The sequence below is a fragment of the Anabrus simplex genome, chromosome 1, assembly GCF_040414725.1.
Source record: "Anabrus simplex isolate iqAnaSimp1 chromosome 1, ASM4041472v1, whole genome shotgun sequence".
In the NCBI taxonomy this organism is placed as follows: domain Eukaryota; kingdom Metazoa; phylum Arthropoda; class Insecta; order Orthoptera; family Tettigoniidae; genus Anabrus; species Anabrus simplex.
This window is the reverse complement of record NC_090265.1, coordinates 1188344519-1188366662: the sequence shown is the minus strand read 5'-3', so window position 1 is coordinate 1188366662 and position 22144 is coordinate 1188344519. Positions and strand designations below refer to the sequence as shown.

The window sequence follows — 22144 nt, the reverse complement described above, 5'->3', positions numbered from 1 at the left end:
TCTGCTTTTTGTGCACAGATGTGTATGAGATGACATGAACAACTCGGGACATAAACAGAAGAATGCCTGTCCTTCACAAATTTGGCAACACCTTTATTTGTCCCTATCATTGTGTATGCATTGTCAGATGAAAAAGAAATGCAATTTTCCCATGGAATGGCTAAAGAAGACAATTCACTATTAATAACAGAGAAAATTCCCTCACCTATATTGTCGGTACTCTCTAACAATGACAATAGAAGAGTTCATATTTGGCCTCTCTAGCAATAAAGAAAGATACAACTATAGGATAAAGTTTAACTGCATTTGAATCCGTACTACCATCAGTAGCCAAAGAAAAAGGCATTATTTGCAAAAGTTCACTTATTTCCTTTTTTGCCTCAGATGCCGTGTATTGAACCAAAGCAGAGGTTTTAGTTCTTGCACAACCATATTTCTGAGATATCTTAGAGTCGGGGAACATTGATCTAAACAAATTTCCGGCGTGGTCTGAAACTGATAATGGAATATTATGCTCCAAAAGAAATTATGTGAACAATAATTCGGCATTTGTCACCGCAGTTTCATTACTTTTTACGAAGAATGATGAAACAGGCTGGTTTTGTAATTTTGATTCACCACATGTGTGATGTTTCTTGGATTCTATGTGTCTTCTGCAATCATCTCGTCCACCGTGAGCCACAAAGAAATCACACGCCATTCCTTTGTGTAACCGTCTCGATATTTCTGTAACACTGCTGTCTTCTTAGAAGAAGATGCAATTTGACAATTGCTCCGCTTCATTTCACAAAACCTATCACTACTTTTTGAATCAACGTCTAAGATAATTAGAATTGAAGTGCGCTAAATATACCACTCGTTCTATGCACACAACAAACCGCGCACTCGAGAACAGCAGAGCAAGGAGTAGAGCCTACCTCACGGCCGACTTGATACGTCATTCCCGCGTCATTCTAGCTAAGAGAGCAGCGTATATCTATGTAGCTGGCCGTGATTTCACAATGCGCACGGGACACAAAACGAAGTGACGACCAAATAACTGCCAAATATGTTTAGTTGCCAACTTACAAACACTGAAATGAGGAGGTTTGACTAGTAATGCTCTAAGGGATTGAACATTTTTTTACTTCTTTCCTTTTTTTTTTCACAGAAATTAATTTTAATCATGACAATGTTACTTTTCCGTAATAATTTCCCCTTTCGACCGTAATGCCGTAATCATAAAGTGAAATCCGTAATTGTTATGGACAATCCATAATAGTTGGCACCTCTGCATCAGAAAAGTACGCACCAAACTTATATTTAGAGATCGAACCATACACCCAAATACTCAGTTAGCAGAGTAACACGAAGCAGTGCTGGGATTCCAGAGTATTATCCGTGGTAGGTGCAGTTAACGAGAGGAAATATGAGGGGAAAATTAGAATAGGCACACTTTTCATAACAACAAAACTAAACTTTAGAAGTTAACAACAGATAGAATAAAACATTTCACAACAAGAAGAAACATGCTTTAAAGGGTCTTTGTTTAACTTCCACCGTATATATCTTTTTTTCTCTCTCTCTTTGTTAGGACACGATTGGTAAAATTTTGTAGAAACATAGATCCCTAAGGATCATGACTAGAATTTGAATAGATCAGCCACTAAACATTATCACAGTTTTTCAGAAACTGTGGCATTAACACAATAAAAAGGCTTATATAAAAAGATAGCTTTCAACATTCAATCCTCTTATAGGTCACTGTAGAAAATGAAACCACCAGGGTTATTCATAAAACTTTAACAACAAGAAAAATGCAAATGAATTAACAATAAGAATCTTGACCAAAAGGGAGAATAATGTGAGATGGGCGAGGGAATAGGAAGGAAGAGTCGGCTTCTTAACTTGTCGTACACCAATGTGAGGTGCATATTGTTCCCTAGAAACACTTATTGTTCGTCTTTCCAGTTCTTGTCCACACGTAATGTCGAGTAGAACGCAAGTCCAAGTTTATTTATTACCGAGCTCGATAGCTGCAGCCGCTTAAGTGTGGCTAGTGTCCAGTATTCGGGAGATAGTGGGTTCGAACCCCACCGTTGGCAGTCCTGAAGATAGTTTTCCATGGTTTCCCATTTTCACACCAGGCAAATGCTGGGGCTGTACCTTAATTAAGGCCACGGCCGCTTCCTTCCCACTCCTAGGACCTTCCTGTCCCATCGTCGCCATAAGACCTATCTGCGTCAGTGCGACGTGAAGCAACTTGCAAAAAGAGCTGTTTGTTTAAGAGCAAAGTTCTCTTATAAAAGGAGAGAACACAATAAACCATGAAAAATGGCATAAAGTTTATACTACATATGGTGCCTGAAGGGCAAATGAGTAAAGAGTTGCAGTAGAACTTGTAAGGTAGAAGTAATTTTGCTTACCCAGCCCAGCGTTGACACATCAGAAGTTCCAGTTAGACAGAAAGAGATAAATACTTGTGGACGAGCCGCATCGAGGTCAATGCTCCCTCCACACACAGTATTCCTCGCTCGATGCCTGACTGCCGAACAAGGGCTAGCACACTCATAGCGGATTGGTAAGAGGGGCGAGAAGGATCGAGAAGGATCTGTGATGCAGCCAATGACTTTAGCAGGGCAGGGTAGGGAGCAAACACATGCACAGTAAACAACCAGCAGGCCAAGCAGACGAAGTAATGTTAAAATAAATGTAGCAGCAGGCAGTCGCTGATGATAGCTGACAAAGCAGGAAAACAGGTAGACGATTTATGTAGTATTTATGATGAGAGTTCGTTACAAACGGGAGTGGTGAATTGAAGAGTGTGATGAGGCTCTCCGTCATAGGACAGAGGCGTGGAAGAGATGGAGCACAACCAAAAAAGGAAGTCTCCTTCACAACCCAGCCCGGGTATTCCAAAAAATCAAGAGACAGTGTGAAAGAGTTCAGTTGAAAGAAACATAAGATGACTTCCAGAAAATAACACCTGCAACTTTTACCAGACCTTCAAATCACAATTAAAAGGCTATCAGGCACCAAGACTCTGCTTCAAGATGAAGGAGGAAAACTAGGGAGGAACAACATGGAAAATTGTGAAATTCTCACCAGATATTTCAAAAACTTACTGAACTGTAATGGTCTGCAGGAATGTTTGTGAATGGAGCCACCAAAGATAACATCTAACTCAGTACCACCTGATGAAGAAGAAGTGACCTGGATAATTCAAGGGTTAAAGGACAACAAAGGTGTGGGTGAAGAACTTCTGTAAATGGGGCCTACTGAAGTCATAAAATCTTTTATTCTTATTACTTGGGAACATACGGGAAACGGAAAGAATCCCTAAAGACGTGCAGACAGCTCTGATGCATCCATTGCATAAGAAAGGTAATAAGATGTATGTTAATAATTACAGAGGAATATTTATAGTTTTTGTCCCATACAAGTTTTTTTCTAAGGCATTACTAAATAGAGTAGAAGATACACTTGGGAGAATTGTAGAAAGGTAGATCATGTGCAACAAACCTAAAGAGTGTTATAAAACGCAAGATGCTGGGACAGAACAGTTCTGTGGCAGTTTTTGTGGTCTTCAGAAAGGCATATGACTCCATTGACAGGGAAACCTTGATGGGAGTTCTAGAAGAGTTTGCAGTTGACAGCAAGACAAGAAATTTAATCAGGTAGACAATCAGCAACACTTACTACAAAATAAAGTTTGGGGGGGGGGGGGTCTCTGAGCCCTTTGTGATGAAAACTGATGTAAGACAAGAAGATGGACTCTCACCACTCATGTTCAACTGCGTTCTGGAAAAAGTCATTAGAGAATGGAAGAAGGGAATTCCTAAGAAAGAGACTGTCAAGATTGGGAGAGATAAGGTGAGTGTAAATATAGATTGTTTGCCATTTGCTGATGATTTAGTGATACTCTCGAATTATATAGCAGCAGCTAAGAAAATGATTGAAGAACTCCAGGTGATAGCAAAGAAGGCAGGGCTTCAAATTTCTTTTGAGAAGACTGCATTCATGACCAGTGTTAGAAGCCCCTCAGTTGTTGAATTTTGGAGACAAAAAAATAAGGAGAGTTAAAGAGCTTTAAGTATTTTAGAGAAACATTGCAAGAGAATGGGTCGGAAAAGAATGCCATAATGGAGCGGGTGAGGAAAATTGAAATTGCATTTCAACTGACAAGGAACACCTACAACAAAAAGATTTTTTCTTATGGGGTACTAAATTGAGGCATCTAGACACCATTGTTAAACCTCAGTGCCTGTATGCAGGGGAAATTGGACGTGATTGGAAAAGGTGGACTTGAAGATATCAAGAAGAGAGAAAGAAAAATGCTAAGAAAAGTTATGGGCCCAAATGTAAAAAAAATGGAGTGCGGAGACTCAAATTTAACAAAGAATTGAGGCGCTCGGGGCTAGATAATGGTAAGCCACACATTGAGCAATATTGAGATTTGTACGCATTTCGTATCTGCTAGCGGATGGCAAGCAACTGGAGGAGTAATATTTGAAGAAACCAAGAGATGGCAGCACATGCTCTGTTGTTATGTATTGCACCAAGACACAGCACGTCATTTTTGTGCTTTAGTATTGTAAGCCACAGCAAGATGGCGTCTGGCAGAGGAACAGTGTGAGCTGTTGTTCCGATGAAAAAATGCAATTAGGAACCGAAACGGAAGCCGATTGTCTTGAGAGTGAATCCTCGTGCGATGACAGTGTTGTAGATGTGGATTATCAGCCAAATCCATGTGATATCTCATCATCATCAGAGGTAAGCATCAACAAAAGGTTATTATGTGGCATGCCATATTATAGCATGTGACAATGTGGCTTATCATGACAATGCAGTACATGTAGTACTGTTAAATAACGCTAATATTTAATGGAATTATGAACTATGGGACTAGTTCTAAGATATTTATATGGAGCCAAGTAACCTTAAACAACTGTTAAACTAAGATGGGCATCACTAGGTGACTGCTGTAGGGGTTATTGTGGCTTGCCATTATATAGATGTTAAATTGCTGTATTGTTCATTGTAGTTTCATAGGTTCATGCTATTAATTTTTGTATCCTTCTTTCTTCCGCAAGGATGAAGACTTAGCTCCTGTTGTTAGAGAAGTGCCCATCTCACCTGGTAAGAATGGAAGGCATCGATGGCGGCAGCAAACACCGGAGTTGAGTAAAAGGGCTAAACGAAAACGCCGGCGTAATCGGGTATGTACTTAAACATAGCTATTAACCAGAATTTAAAAAATATTAGAAAAATAATTACTTTAATTGAATAATAATAATTAATATTATTATTTAGGAGAGCCGGCACAGAATATGGAATTTATATTAAATTAGCAATACGATATGTTTCATAAACATGTTGTAACATGGACATTATTTTTTATTTTTAAGGGTGAAGAGTACACGAGTGATGCAACCAAAAAGAAAGTAGGTGCCAGAGAAATGGGACCTCCATATGCTTGTCGTCGGAAGTGTATGACGAAGAGAGGAGAAGCAGCTTCCAAAATATTCCATGGCTTCTGGGACATTGGGAATTTTGATGCACAAAACAACTACATCTTTTCGTGTATCTCAACAGCACCTCCAAAACGCTCCTACCCGAAGAAAAGGAAAAAGGAGCAGTCTTCTCGAAAAATCACTGCTACGTACTCTGTTAAGGTGCAAAGTGAAGTAATCCAAGTCTGTAAAGCGGCATTTCTCTCTGTACATGGGCTACAAGGATCAAGAGGAAGAGTGGAAAACATCGAACAGCAAGTTGCTAGTGGTCAAGAGTTTGTTAAGAAAGACCAAAGGGGGCACCATAAAAATCATCGGAAATATCCACCCGAAGTTATAGCAGGTGTTCACGACCATATACGAAGCATACCCACTTACTAGAGTCACTACAGCAGGCACAAGAATCCCCAAAAGGCTTATTATGACTACGAGATGACAATCAGTTCTTTATACCGGGATCATTATCTACCCTACTGTGAGGAACAGAAAATTGCCAGTGTTAAAGAGGATAAGTACAGACGGATATTTTTTTTGCACAGAATACAACATAGGCTTCAAGATGCCCCTTTCTGACACCTGTAAAGTATGTGACGAACTTGCTACTCAGATTAACTCCTGCCACCTATCCAATGATCAACAAACATTCGAAGACCTGAGGAAGAAAAGAGAACTACATCACCAGAAAGCGGAAGCAATGCGAGCTACCATGACATCAGATATCACCAGAGCCAAGACTGATTCCAGTATCGTGGTCATCTCAGTTGACTCGCAGCAGGCCCTCCCTGTTCCAAAACTTACTGTTGGTCCAGCTTTTTACAAGAGAAAGATATGGATGTACAACGTGGGTATATATGACAGCGGAACAGGCATCGGACACATGTACATGTGGAGTGAGGATGTTGCAAAACGCGGCAGTGATGAGATATGCAGCTGTATATTAAAGTTTCTCCAGATAAAAAGCGTTGCTTCCAAAATAATATGCTATTCAGATAACTGCGCCGGACAAAATAATTGGACGGTTATGTGCATGTGGTTTTCACTGGTACGTGGTGGCAAATTCAAAGAAATTGAACACAGATTTTTGAATAGTGGTCACACACGACTGCCATCTGATAGAGATTTTGCATCCATTGAGAAATACCAAAGGCGCCATGCGAGCCAAGTTTTCTCGCCCACTGACTGGGTTGATATTGTCAAGAAAAGCAGAGCAGAAAAGAAATTTGCCGTGACAGTTATGAAACAAGATGCTGTCCTAGAGTTCAGCAAACTGCCAGCACAGTACATAACAAAGAGAAATACAGCAACAGATGGACATCCTATTAACATTTCAGAAGCTACAGTGTTCAAAGTTTTGGCCTCAAATCCTGATTCAATTTTCCTGAAGCACACTGTTCACGGAGACGTCCGTGAATTTGATGTCACGAAGAGTGGCCGTCCTACACAGACATCGTGGACTGCGACCTTAACACCAAAATATCGTAGACCCATTCCTATACAGCATAAGAAACTGGCTGACGTCATGGACCTGCTTCCCTACATACCTGCGGTACAACATGGATATTATTTATCTCTGACTCAGTACGAAACCACAGAGCAGGTTGATAAACCTGAATTAATTGATGGCAGTTTCTTAGATGACGGTGATAGTGACGTGATTGGTGATTAGTAAAGTCAAATGTTGGCACTGAAACTTTGGTGATAGACAATGACAAGCCACAAAATTATATGTATTCCTTGTACTTAATGTTCTCTTTTACTAAGTGCATTAATTAAAAAGGTTCTGTTTCATGTTACAAGAATACATTAATGTATGTAGTACCTTATCATTCAATAAACATACCTCTTATGTCCATCCCCTGATTTATGGAATTTTTTGAAACTTCATATGTCTCTTCTGTAAAATTTCCTCAATGTGGCTTACCATTATCTAGCCCCGAGCGCCTCATTTGTATCAAAGGAGAGGAGTGGTTGAACTGATGAAGAAGAGAAGGTTACAGTTCTGTGGACACTTGTTGAGGATGGACAGTAAAAAACTAATGAAGAGAATCTCTGAATTCTTAAGGAAGAGGAAGACAGAGCTGAAATGGATTCAAGAAATGAGGGGTTCCAGAAGCTTATATCATGAACAGAAATGAATTTAGACAACTCATCAAAACGTTCCGTGGTTTTGAGGAGACTGGGGAAATGCTAGTGAGTAAAGGGAGGTCCTGTACAGAAGAGCAGAGGAAGGAAGTTGGAGAAAGAAAGAATGAAAAGATTGTCAAACGTGGTCCATAGATGGCCTAAATAAAAAAAATTATTTGTACTACAATACTTCCTAACATATTGTGGATGGGAGACGAGTTAACTCATGTTTGGCTGGCCGAGCGTTGCAGATGGGAGACGAGTTAACTCGTCTTCACGAGACTCGTATGTTTGGTGACATCTGTCGAATCTTCTGAAACTAGCTGGCGGTCAAGGTTACGAGATTCTCAGTGTTGAAGCTTTTGTGTTATTCCATGCTAGCTTTGCTTTATGCTCTCCTTCTGTTTTATGATTCATTTGCTAAGTTTTCCGACCTCATGTTTACATCGTTCAAGGAGCCATGTGATGGGTAAGATGGCGTTTCCCAGACTGAATACGAGCTTAGATGCAGACAAGATTTTTAATGATTTGTATTCGAATAAGTAACCGGATTGCTCCTCCAGTGACATTGACGATCACAAGTTAGATGTTGAAAGTTATTCTGAGAAAAGTGTCTCAGTTGATAATCAAGATGTACGCCCCCCCAAAACAACTTGAAGTAGAGGTGGTTGAGAATGAGGTTGAAAGTGATGTGAGTGTAAATGGAAGTATATGTCTATTTCTTCTGATGAATGGGTAGAAAATAATAGTTCACTGACGTTAGAGGATTTTCCAGGAGTTCCTGGCATAACGGTAAGACTTCTTGAACCTCAAAATATTGACGAAGTAATAGGGCTTATTTTTTGTGATGATTTTTTTGAACTTGTTGCCGAGCAGACAAAATTGTATCACTAGCAAATTGCTTCATCACACAAAATATTCCGTAAGAGCTTTGAAGTGGACTGATGTAACTAGTAGTAAGATACAATAATTTTATTGCTTTGTTTATATTTTATGGAGCAGGTAAAAAAGTCATATTGGAAAGACTATTAGTCAACTGATCCCGTCATTGAAACCACCATATACTGTACAATGAGTAGAAATAGATATGAGCAAATACCACACCAGGGAAACATTATCAGGACTCTTACCAAAGGTCTCCTGTAAATTTCATCAGAATCAGTACAAGGATAGTGAAGCTAGACACATTTGTTTATGTGCATGCCCTGTAGCAATAAGTTACACAGAAAATGGCCGGACACAGGGGTTGAGCATTGTTATGAGCTCCCGGTCCGCAATGTGTTAAAAACTGTGCAAGAGTTCTTAATGAGCATTTAATAATGGTCTTCTTATTATATAGGTAGTTTTATTATTATTATTATTATTATTTTGGGGGCGTGATGTAATGGAGGGTCAGCAGACTGGCAGCCGGTTGGATTCGAGCCAGTGAAAGAGTATGTATGCAATAAATTCTTGATTATCTTTATTCTTTTCTTCTCTTTTCTTTTCTTGACAGATTTTCAGTCTTGACATGGGAAGTGTAGGATAAGGAAAAAGCCAGATGATGATAATCACTGTTGCTTTCAGATATATACCATGTTGATAAACAGACGATTCATTTTTACTCCACCAGTCTTATCAGGAATACAGATGTATGGATGTAAAATCAATTAACAATCACAGATTTATGGATCAGTTTTTAATATTTAAAGTACAGTATTTTTGTAAATGAGATTCTCAAAGCTTGCTTACATTTTACTCAGGTTAAGATTGTTTTCTGAATTACAATACATTTCTTACACATAATCTCTTTTGCATGCTTTACACATGTATCCATTCTGAAATATATCATACTTTCCAGTGGTATGAGCAGCATGTGATAAAAGTGCTGTGTTGTTTGAAAGATTGTGTTCTATATTCCAATATTTGTTACACTTTAATTTCCTGCATGCTTCACTTGTCCTTCTTGCAGCATTTGTTGTATGTTTGTCATTTTGTGCATTTTTGGTCGGTTTAGAGTTCATTATCATTACCATAATTGTTCGGATTTTTAAATTCTGCTCTGTGAGTTTGCTTCAGTAATTTCTTAAGCATTTTATAGGAAAATTCAAAGCAGGTTCTTTTTATTTGTAACATGTTAGTACAATATCTGTGCATTTATTTCTACTAAGTCTAGAACAATTCTGAATATGTGTAATGGCCATCTATAAACAGTTGGTTTGATGATGGTATGCTTCCTGGCCATTAGGTCCAAAACTTCACAAAATTTCAGGATTTCGAGGTAATCAAACCCTAACTAGAACTCTTCTGTTACCTTTGTGCTAGAAATATAGAAACTGCATCACAAGAATTGGAGCTAGAAATAATTAATATTAATACAGCACATTGGTGTCGGTGCAAATTTTGAAGTTTTCAATAGCACATTTGGGCCCAGTTTATTCCCTCATTTAAAAGAAGACTTACAAGCTGTTAGTTAACACCATGTTAATTAACTATCATAAGATTCTTGGGTTTATCCAAGCATTTCATGGGAAATGTTAGCTAACATGCTGTTAACTCTTATGAGAGACATGATCAGTGTTAATTAAGAAGGCAATGGCAGAACAATGTGGTTTTTGAGCACCCTTCAGTGCGCTTTTGTTTGACCACAGCTGTAAACCGAGTAGCGTGAAGTCAACATAAAGAGGTTGTCTTGACTTTCGCTGAATAGACCAATACAATAAGGAAAAAGAAAGTATGGGAATGTGTGGTCAAATTTCTCTTTCTTTTTGAAAAAAGTCTTCTTCTGAAAATTAAGCAAACAAATGGATTCTTACTGAAAGCCAAAAGTGAAGCTTGGTAGAAAATGTGTAATAAATATAATGTGCATGTCGAGGCTAACCAAAGTACAATTAAGCAATTAAAACAACTACCGTATTTCACGGCATAATCGTCGCCACCGCGTAATCGTCGCATCCTTTATTTTCAATACAAAAATCGGACTTTAAACCTTTAATTACATAATCGTTGCACGTCCAAATTTTGTTCACTAATCTGGTTAAAAGGTAAATGGAACTGCAACGTAAGTTGCACATGAATGCGCAATTTAAATACGTGTATGGTTTATGGGCAATTTGGCAACACAGTCACGTTTGCGACATGTTGCACAACGTATAAATAAATAATACCGGTATATGTACGACGCATGGCTTACCGGTAGGCTATCGGCAGTTTGACAACGTGGTCGCGAGACACCACCTACATATTATGAGTTCCCATTTGAAATACGTAAGGCTGTAAGTTATCGCTTATCGGCAACGTCGCCAGGAAATACCGGGTAGGTAGGTTGAGTGGACCTCGAACCAGCCCTCAGATACAGGTAAAATTCCCTGACCCGGCCGTGAATTGAACCCGAGGCCTCCGTGTAAGAGGCAAGCACGCTACCCCTACACCATGGGGCCGGCTCCTGTGTTATTGCGCACGAAGTGAAATCCAAGACGATAACGCAGATTTCCACGGAATTATTCAGCTCACGGTCAGCCGAATTATTTACGATGTCTCAGTTGTCATCGCTAGACTCTTATCTTACTACTACGTCATAAGTGTCCGGGCATGGGATGAAAACTTTTATCCAAGCAGTCAAGATAATTATTATCCAATGCTATTAAAGTTTTATTTTATAAACTAGTAAGTAATGTAATGTAAAATCATCAATAACTGGGAAGAAATATTAACCTAATTACCGTATGTTTAAAAGAAATTGAAAAAAATGAATGTTTGTTACTAACGTCTCGGAATACAGTCAACTATACAGTAGATCTACACCGTGCTAGCTAGAGCTCCGGTTTGCGAGCTTTGCGCAAGCGCAGTAGTGTGTCGCAACCAACGAGCTAAACTGATAAATTGCTGCATGCTTCCTTGCTGCCTAACAGTATTGGCTGCTCTGGAATGGACAGATCACAGATGCATTTATTTGTTTCAGATTTACGTGATTACTGTAGACATGTGTGCATGAGAATTTAAGTTTTTAATTTGTGTTTGGGGTGTTTGCAGAAATAATTTGTTTTAATAGTGAACAATTACGGAAAGTCATTTATATCGCAAAACATTAACGTGTGAAGCATTTATAAGCGATTATGGGTAAATATAGAAACTATTCTGCGGGCTTCAAGCTAAGCGTAATTGCCTTTGCTGAACAGCACGGGAACAGAGCTGCAGAAAGAAAATTTTCAGTGAGTGAAAAGTTGGTGCGTGACTGGCGGAAAGTAAAAAACAAGCTAAAAAGCACAAACCCTTCTAGACGCGCGTTTAGAGGTCCTAAAACAGGGAAGTTTCCTATAATTGACGAAGTGTTTAGGAACGTCAGTGAAATACGGAACAATGGCTGCAGTGTATCATATGAAATGTTACAAATTAAGGGACAGGAGGTAGCGCGCAAACACAACATACCGGTAACTCAGTTTAAGGCGACTCGTGGGTGGATTAAGGGGTTCATGCGACGACACAATCTGTCAGTGCGAAGGAGAACAACACTAAGCCAAAAGTTGCCTGCTGATTACACGGACAAGATTGTAAATTTTCACCGATTTGTCATACGTTTGCGCAAGGAAACTTCGTACTTGCTTTCTCAAATCGGTAATGCCGATCAGACTCCAATCTTTTTTGATATGCCTCGCAACAGCACTATTGCGCTAAAAGGATCACGGAGTGTATTAATGAAAACCAGCGGTAGTGAGAAGTTGCGATGCACGCCAATGCTAGCCATTACAGCTGACGGGAGAAAGTTGCCGCCTTACGTCATTTTCAAGAGGAAAACGATGCCTAAGAATATACAGTTTCCCCGTGGAATTCATGTACGAGTGCAACCAAAGGTTTGGATGGACGTAGAACTCATGCTGGACTGGGTTAAAACTGTGTGGAATAGAAGACCTGGTGCACTACTAAAACAACCAGCTCTGCTTGTTTTAGATTGTTTCCGAGGTCACCTCGTGAACGAAGTGAAGCAAATTCTCACTACAAATAAGACATGACAGATAGTCATTCCTGGTGGCCTAACATCTGCTTTGCAGCCACTAGACGTATGTGTTAATAAACCCTTTAAAGACCACTTACGTCGATTTTACAACGCGTGGATGATGAGCGGCGATCAGCAATTGACGCCCGCCGGAAATATCAGGCGTCCACCCTTGGACTTGTTATGCTCGTGGGTGAAGAAGAGTTGGGATCTTATACCACCTGAACTAGTCTCCAAGAGCTTCAAAAGGACTGGGATTTCGAATGCACTAGACGGTTCCGAAGATGACGCAGTGTGGTATGGAGACGAAGAATCTGATACTGGTATTAACAGAGGCGAGGACGGCGCATCAGATAGCGAAACCTGCGATAGCGACACCGAAGATTTGGAATAAATTGCGTACCGGTAAGTCCGCATTTCACAACAAAGCGATAATTTTTTGCAAGTGTAATATTTTAACTTTAATACTCAGATTAATGACAATTAACTTAATACGTTCATTTTTATTTTCAGGTTGGAAAAACGTTCGCCGAATTGTTGCGAAAAATTATGAATTTTGTTTTAGACTATTTTAATTATTTTGATGTATAAACGCTAATATTACGTGCATCTTAAATTTGTATCAAATACAATTAAGTTATAAATACATTTTTTGAGTAATACAAATACTGGTATTAAATATTCATCGTATAATGGTCGCACCCTACAATTTTTTCGAAAATTTTGGTATAAAAAGTGCGACGATTATGCCGTGAAATACGGTATTCAAAAATGTGAAAAGAAACACAAAGAAAGAAAATGCCGATCACAAGTTGGAGAGATACCGTGCAGGAGAAGGATCATCATCATCATAATAATAATCATCCGGGTATTCTTCCAGTAGGCCGGGTAGGACTTTTGTGGACAGTATGCCTCCATCAGTTGAACATACCAGCCTAAATTAAGAGAAAAGTTGATGAAATATACAAATTGTTTCTGATTCAAAAATCCCTGTTAGAAATGTTACTGCACATTGATCTGGTTCTGTGCATAGCAGCACTATTTTAAAAAACTGCCAGGTTAGAGCACAATTTGAAACTAGAATGAATTCTATTGTGTGATAATGGTTATCCAAACTTACATCAAAACTGGGAACTGTGTAGAAAGGATGTATGGTATATGGAAGATAAGTATGTGCTGCTGTTCTGTCAAATCATTGAAATCATCTCTTCTTTACAAGTCATTAACCTCATTTTTGGTCCATATTGACGACAGTGATTACATACAATTTACAAAATATTAGTTTATTGTTAACCTAGTTAATACTCACAATACCATATTTTGCGGTTAAATAATTATAAAAGATCGTGAACATGTTTCGCCCTTCTTAATGGGCATCATCAGCACAATGGATAACATTAAAACAAATAATTACAATTAAGACTGTTTACAATTATTGGTTATATAAAATTGGAATGAGACGTTGTGATGTTAAAAGTTATTTTCAATATCATGATTAAAAAGTTTGACGTGAATGTTACAAACACAAGTTAAAACTCTTGTAGTACAATTTTACAATATTGTCTAAAAAAAAATATATATATTTATATTAGTGAGAAGTTTTTAAATCGTCATTCGTCTGGAATTGAAATGGATCCTCTTCTTTTAACTTTTTGGTGAAAGTCAATATTATTGTCGTGTTAACCACCAAGTAGATTTGAAGAATAAAATATGTATAAAACATATGTTCCTATTGTAGAAAATTAGATCAGGAATGAACATTTGGTGTCTCTTCTTGAGTTAAATTGGTTAGAACACATTCAGGTGAGAATACGTTAAAATGGAATATACGTTGAAAATTTTTCCAATGTACTAGTTGGAATATTTATCACTATAAATGGCATTGTACGAGGAATGTTGTAGTTGCGTGCAAACACAAGTTGGCAGGACAAGTTGGTTCAAAATAACTAGTGGGCTGAGGCAGAGAAGTGTTCTATCACTAATTCTGTTTACCGTAGTAATGGATGACATCATGAAAACAGCAAAAGCAGAATATGGAGGAAGAGAAATGAACATGCTGTTATTTGCAGGTGATATTGTGATTTGGGGAGAAGACAACAGGAAGGTTCAAGAACAGTTGGATGTGGTGAATGGGAAAATAGAAGAATGTGGGTTGAAAATAAGTGTAGAGAAGAGTAAAACCCTTGTTATGACTAGAGGGAAGAAAGAAGGGAAAGGTCAAATTAGACTTGCAGACAAGCCCCTGGAAGTAGTGGAAACATTTAAATACCTGGGGAGTGAATTAATGGAGAATGCCCAACTGGATGCTGAAATTAGGAAGAGGATTCAAGCTGGAAGCTGTTTCTATCATAGTGTAAGAAACATGTTATGGGACAAAGATGTGCCAATGGAAGCAAAGGAAACTATGTACAAGGTGTATTACGTACCCATAACTACTTATGGGGCAGAAACTTGGACAGTGACAAAGAAGGATGAGAGTCGAATACAGGCAGCCGAAATGAAGTTCTTGACGAGTATGTTACAGAAGAGTAGAAGAGACAAAATAAGGAATGAGAAAATCCGGGAAGAAATTGGAGTGGAAAAAATTAATGATAGAATTGAGAAGAGCCGACTAAGATGGTTGGATCACGTAAAGCGAATGAGAATGCCAAAAAAGGTGATGAAAATGTAAATGCAAGGAAGGAGAGGCCGTGGTCGACCACGATTGAGATGGACGGACACAATCCAACACAGTATTATAGGAAGAAACCTGGACTGGGACACAGTGTTGGAGGAGGAGTGGTGGAAAGACCGAAGAAAATAGAGAGGAACCATATTTGCCCCTACCCGGCTACAGCTGGATAAAGGGAAATGATGCTAATGAACAGTAGTCTTCCCTTTTGTTGTGTAAATCTCAATGGTTAGAATGTTATAAACTGCAAAGAAATATAAAAACGCATTAAATGTGTATGTATAAATAATGAATGTGATTGTATAGTGTTATGGGTTACGTAAAAATGGATGCCGACAAACATAACAAATATTCCGCTATGAGTACACACATGAAGGAAACGGGCCACCATTTTACCTCAATAGAAAAAGATCTGACAATAATAAGGAATACTAACAAGGGAAAACTACTAAATGAATTAGAAAATATTTATATTTATCTGGATAAAACATTTAATAAAGACCGCAACCTTAATGACGATACAGAGATTAAGAGTTCTTTATACACATTAATACCTAAGTTATTGAAAACAGTTATCCCAAATCAAAAGAAAATTTTGCATATATTAAAAGTTGCCAATTCAACAACTCCATCTACCCCCTCCCCCCGAATACTAAACCTACAATTCCCCCTCCGAATAATCCCCCTCCCATACCGATACCAATACGTATTACTCCGCCCAATTCTTCTCTCCCTCAACCCGTCCCCCTCCCTCCGCCACACCCATACAATACGCGTAGCAGGAATGCCAGTCAGACTAACGCTAATAACAGAACAAGATAGACACTGTACGGCATTCGAGTAAGTATCCATTTTTACGTAACCCATAACACTATATAATCACATCCATTGTCCGACTCGTTGGCTGAACGGTCAGCGTACTGGCCTTCGGTTCAGAGGGTCCCGGGTTTGATTCCCGGCCGGGTCGGGGATTTTAACCTTTGGTTAATTCCAATGGCACGGGGGCTGGGTGTATGTGTTGTCTTCATCATCATTTCATCCTCATCACGACGCGCAGGTCGCCTATGGGAGTCAAATAGAAAGACCTGCACCTGGCGAGCCAAACCCATCCTGGGATATCCCGGCACTAAATGCCATACGACATTTCATTTCATCACTTCCATTATTTATACATACACATTAAAATGCGTTTTTATGTTTCTTTGCAGTTCATCAACATTCTAACCATTGAGATTTACACAAAAAATGGGAAGACTACTATTATAGTGATAAATATTCCAATTACTACATCGGAAAAATTTTCAACGTATATTCCATTTTAACATATTCTCACCTGAATGTGTTTTAACCAATTTAACTCAAGAAGAGACACCAAATGTTCATTCCTGATCTAATTTTCTACAGTAGGAACATATGTTTTATACATATTTTTTTCTTCAAATCTTCTTGGTGGTTAACACGACAATAATATTGACTTTCACCAAAAAGTTAAAAGAAGAGGATCCATTTCAATTCCAGACGAATGTCAATTAAAAAACTTCTCACCAATATAAATATATATTTTTAGACAATATTGTAAAATTGTACTACAATAGTTTTAACTTGTGTTTGACATTCACATCAAACTTTTTAATCATGATATTGAAAGTAACTTTTAACATCGCAACGTCTCATTCCAATTTTATATAACCAATAATTGTAAAAAGTCTTAATTGTAATTATTTGTTTTAATGTTATCCATTGTGCTGATGATGCCCATTAAGAAGGGCGAAACATGTTCACGATATTTCTATTTTTTATAATTATTTAACCACAAAATGTGGTATTGTAAGTATTGACTAGGTTAACATTAAACGAATATTTTGTAAATTGTATGTAATCATCTCTTCTGTTTCTAACTCTTTCTTGAAAAGGTCTATCTATTCCTAATATTCAAGATACAGAAGTTCTGCATCTAATGTATCTGCCATATTAAATACTTCTGAGTTAACAAACAGGATTTAACTGTTTGAAGCTGAGCAGTTTAGCTAACTTAGAGTTTAACTGATTGTTAGCCTTAACTAATATTGATTAAATGCTAATTTGATTAAATTCACTGTTAAATGATTTTTAACATGCAGTTAAATGGTAAGTGAGGTTGAATAAACTGTACTGTAATAAATGTATGCATGCATGGGCTTCAAATAACATGTACCGGGTGAGTTGGCCGTGCACGTAGTGGCGCGCGGCTGTGAGCTTGGATCCGGGAGATAGTAGGTTCGAATCCCACTATCGGCAGCCCTGAAAATGGTTTTCCGTGGTTTCCCATTTTCACACCAGGCAAATGCTGGGGCTGTACCTTAATTAAGGCCACGGCCGCTTCCTTCCAACTCCTAGGCCTTTCCTATCCCATCGTCGCCACAAGACCTATCTGTGTCGGTGCGACGTAAAGCCCCTAGCAAAAAAAAACAAAAAACAAAAAAAAAAACATGTACCGAGCTCGATAGCTGCAGTCGCTTAAGTGAGGCCAGTATCCAGTATTCGGGAGATAGTAGGTTCGAACCCCACTGTCGGCAGCCCTGAAGATGGTTTTCCGTGGTTTCCCATTTTCACACCAGGCAAATGCTGGGGCTGTACCTTAATTAAGGCCTCGGCCGCTTCCTTCCCACTCCAGCCATATCCTGTCCCATCGTCGTCATAAGACCTATCTGTGTCGGTGCGACGTTAAGCAACTAGCAAAAAAAAAAAATAGCAAATACCATGTTACCTAAATTACCAAACTGTATTGGAATGAAAGCATATAAACAATTCTGGTGGAATTTCATTTTAAAAGGTCCATTTTTCCTATTTTCACTATTAAAGTTGCTATAAGATTCAGGAATCAATATATGTTATGTTATTTTTAAGTTATTCAATCAGTATCTTCATTACAGATTAGTATTAGTAATTAGTAATGTACAGTCGAAACAAGACTTTTTGCACATGGACTCTACGTAATGTTGATATTGACTGGCCCTTCTCTTTGCTCATTCTTTTATTTAGAGTAATCCACTCCAGAATGGCAACACATGAAGGAATTGAAGGTCGTTTTTGCTCTGTTTCTTTGGCACTGCTGCTGTATACTGAGAAATGTAATGAGTTCATCCAATGTCACAGACTATTTCTTAAGTTATAGCTGCCTTTGAGTCTCTGTTTCTGTGCATTTCTGTATGTATAGAGAAGGAATATGGCAAGTGGAGTAGAATGGGGAACAAAGCTAATAGTCGATGTGAAGTGTTGAAACAAATTCTAAGAGGAATTAAAGAAATGCAAAGAGAGTTCTTGTAAAATTAATAATCAGAAGTGACCCTCCGTTCTTTTAGGTTAACCGAATGAGTGGGCCTCACTGATAGAGTTGAAGCATCCTAATTTTGTTGTTAGTAAATAAACCGTAAATGGCAAAATGTCATGTAGTCTCTGCCTGGTCAGCAGTAAATTATGAGAACAAGAAGGATCTCTCCATGTTATTTTGCATAACGGAAAGTTTGTATAACAGCTTTAGCAAATCGTACTCAAACATTTGGATTGAGATATTGATTTAAGATTTAGCAGGATTTCTTCAGCACCGTCACTACAGTCTCATCTCTAAGACAGGATGGTAAGCCATATCACTTCCTGAAATCTGCACAAGCAAAAACCTTAGTATGCCACCTTGAGCTCCCAGTCATCATCATCATCATCATCATCGTTGACCAACTCCAGTTTCCCAGGTGTGGTATACGAGCCCCTTACATCTTTTTCGGTCCATGAACCATTCTTCGTTCACGATCCGCTCCCATCCTGACCTTTCTCCTCTACATCCTTCTTCACTAATACTGACTATTTTTCTCTAGGTCTGCCCCCTGGTCTCTTTCCTCTTATTTCTCTTTCATACTCCTTTCTTGCAGACCTATTGGCATTCATTCTCTTCACATGACCAAACCACTTCAGTCTTGCCTTTTGAATCTTCTGGAGTAAGGAGTCTTCTAGTCCTACGTCTTCTCTGACTTTTTCATTCCTGATTTTTATCCCTCCTGGTCTTCTGAATCACTGTCCATAGGAACTTCATTGCTGCTTGGAGTTTCGAGTTGTCCTTTCCTGTTAATGTAGCGGTTTCCAGGCTGTATGTGAGGATAGGAGTGTAGTATGATTTATTACAGTGTCATCTTGGTTTTGAGTGGTACTTGTTTATCCCATAGTAGCTGTCTTACTTGGAGATAAAAATGTATTGCTTTGCTGATTCGACTGTTTACTTCATACTTAGCTAAGTTATCCTTGTACATTATACTACTAAAATACTTAAATTCTGTGACACTGTCCAGCTTAGTGCCATTTAATATGATTTCTGGCTGATTGTCAGCCTTCTGTACCTTCAGCACCACCGTTTTACCCTTGTTGATGTTTAATCCATATCTCTCAAACTCCTGACTCCACCCCTGCAGTCTCTCTTTCACACTTTTCTCTGAGTTACCCCAAATTACTACATCATCTGCAAATGCTTTTAAGTCTTGTTGCCCCTTTTCTTTTAGCGCCCTTAATAATGTATCCATTACAATGATTAATAATAGGGGTGACAAAGCACAACCTTGTTGTACTCCCTTTTTGTCTCAAACCAGTCTGACAGTCCAGAACTGACTTGTTCACAGCTTCTGGTTTTCTCGTAAAGCACCTTAACTTTTGAAATTAGACTGTCTCGAACTTTGAGCTTTCTCAGGCACTCCCAAATAAGCTCCCTTGGTATGCTCTCATAGCCTTTTTCGATGTTAAGGAACAATAGATATAAAGGTTTCTCTTTTTCCCAATGTTTTTCCATTAGTATCCTGACAGCAAATGTAAGATCTGTTGTTGATCTTTCAAGCCTAAAGCCATATTGTTCCTCTTTTAAAAGTGGTTCTGTAATTTCTCGTAATCTATCCTCTATAATTTTTTTCCAGAATCTTTAGTCTATGAGAGAGAAGTGAAGCCACGGTAGTTGGTATATTTCCGTCTGCTGCCTTTCTTGAATATAGGTACAATTATACCTTTCTTCCAGTCTTCTGAGCTCCCAGTAAGAGACATAATCTTGATTGACCCAAGTGATATTTATCTTTGAAGAAATTTAATGTAGGTTAATAAATACTCTTGTCTTGATGTACTTCTGTATCCTATTCATTTCCCTACTGAAATTGTATTGTGCGATTCACAGTTACACCTTACTTTGTAATAGTAGAGTATGCTGTCATGTTAATCCTTCAAGTTGATCCATTCACAATAAGGCAGGAAATTTCCTCATCTATTGTCCAGCAATCTTTGAACTTACAATTTGGTGACATTAGTTCTGAATGAACATTCCACGGGTACACCATTCCAAGATGTGAGCCAGGGTTTCTCACTCCTGGTAGCCATGTCTGGACCGGGTACAGTCTAAGGACTGACCGGGAATGGTTCGACCTGCAGCAACATTTGCATTCTTCTTTAAACACATCATCCACTCCAAGGTAGATATCTATTTGTTAGCCTTGGGCACCGTGCTGTTCATTGCTACCCCCTTACCTCTTCCAGACATAGATTTCGAAGTTTCAAATTTGCAGATTGATATCGAAAGGAATGCTGTTTTACTTGTAGAACTGACAAGAGGTTATGAAGACAAGCCTACTCTTGCTAAAACATTGACATTAAATTTCAACTTGACCAAATATTAACACCCTGATGAACATACTTTCTTTTACTGACATTACTCAATTTTTATGTTTCTAAATTTAAAACTGTGATTTATTATTACAGAATTTTGGTTTTTTGGTTTTCCATGTTTTTATATTATGATTTTACAAGATGTATTTTCTGATGAAGTTTTTTTTTTTCATTTATTTCAGAGTGGTATTGTAAATGTATACTACATAGTTACCTGCTGAAACTAGCAGCCATTGCATCGGGTCTCCTGTCGGCAGCTGTAGTGTGGTCAGAGGTGACATTCTTTAACAAGAAACCCGTCCTCTCGCTGTTCGCCCAATTCATCAATCTTGCCAAGGCTGATTATGATTATCTATCTATTGAGGTGGGTAGATATTTTATTTATTCTCACTTTTCTTTGTATTAAGTGATACAGTAGAAGTCTACTATAGTGAAAATTCATAACAGCAAATTTTTTTTTCAGTTTATAAATTTCATTGTAATGGTCCATATTGACTCTAATTCAACTTCGATTTAGAGGTAGTTTCCACCTTTCAATTCCGGTACCTGTGTATTTTCTTATACAGTGAAACCTCGATTCTCCATTTTTGTAGGGAGCATGGAAAAATAACGTACAATTTTAGATAACGGAAAATCTGGGAATGAATGAAAACCATCAACAATTTGACTAAACATTACGAAAATGAAATATGTATAATTATAATTGTACAAACACTCCTAAACCAAACCAAACTACAGACCTAATGGTCCTTCGCCTACCAAGCAACTGCTGCTAAGCCTGAAGGCCTGTAGATTACGAGGTGATGCGTGGTCAGTGTGATGAATCCTCTCGGCCATTATTCCTGGCTCTCTAGATCTAAGTCGCCATCTCACCGTTAGATACCTGCTCATTTAAAGGTAATCACGTAGGCTGAGTGGACCTGGAACCAGCCGTCATATCCAGATAAAAATGCCTGACCTGGCCAGAAATCGCACCCAGGTCTTCCGGGTGAGAGGCAGGCAATTTAGACCGTGGGACCAGCTTCAAACATTAATTACCAGTATGTGAGTTAAAAATCTCAATACTACATATTCAGTTTTTATGGGGAAACTTCGTCAGTTTTCCATAAAAACTTCTTTCAGTTCAGCAACTTTGATCAGCCAAACTCTTCAAAAAATCTAATAATGCCAAGCCAAACAACAATCGACCACAATTAGTTTTTAATTCTCTAATGTAAT

General features: G+C 38.4%; 1 protein-coding gene across 2 annotated transcripts in view; it reads left to right on the top strand.

Annotated features, from left to right (window-relative positions):
• The window catches only part of LOC136858177 (LMBR1 domain-containing protein 2 homolog), a 271921-nt gene that overhangs the window by 101910 nt on the left and 147867 nt on the right, over positions 1 to 22144 (top strand). For both annotated transcript variants that reach the window (XM_067137535.2, XM_067137534.2), the window contains exon 7: positions 21109 to 21290. In XM_067137535.2, coding sequence (XP_066993636.1) covers positions 21109 to 21290 — 182 coding nt within the window. The remainder of the gene's footprint in view (positions 1 to 21108; positions 21291 to 22144) is intronic.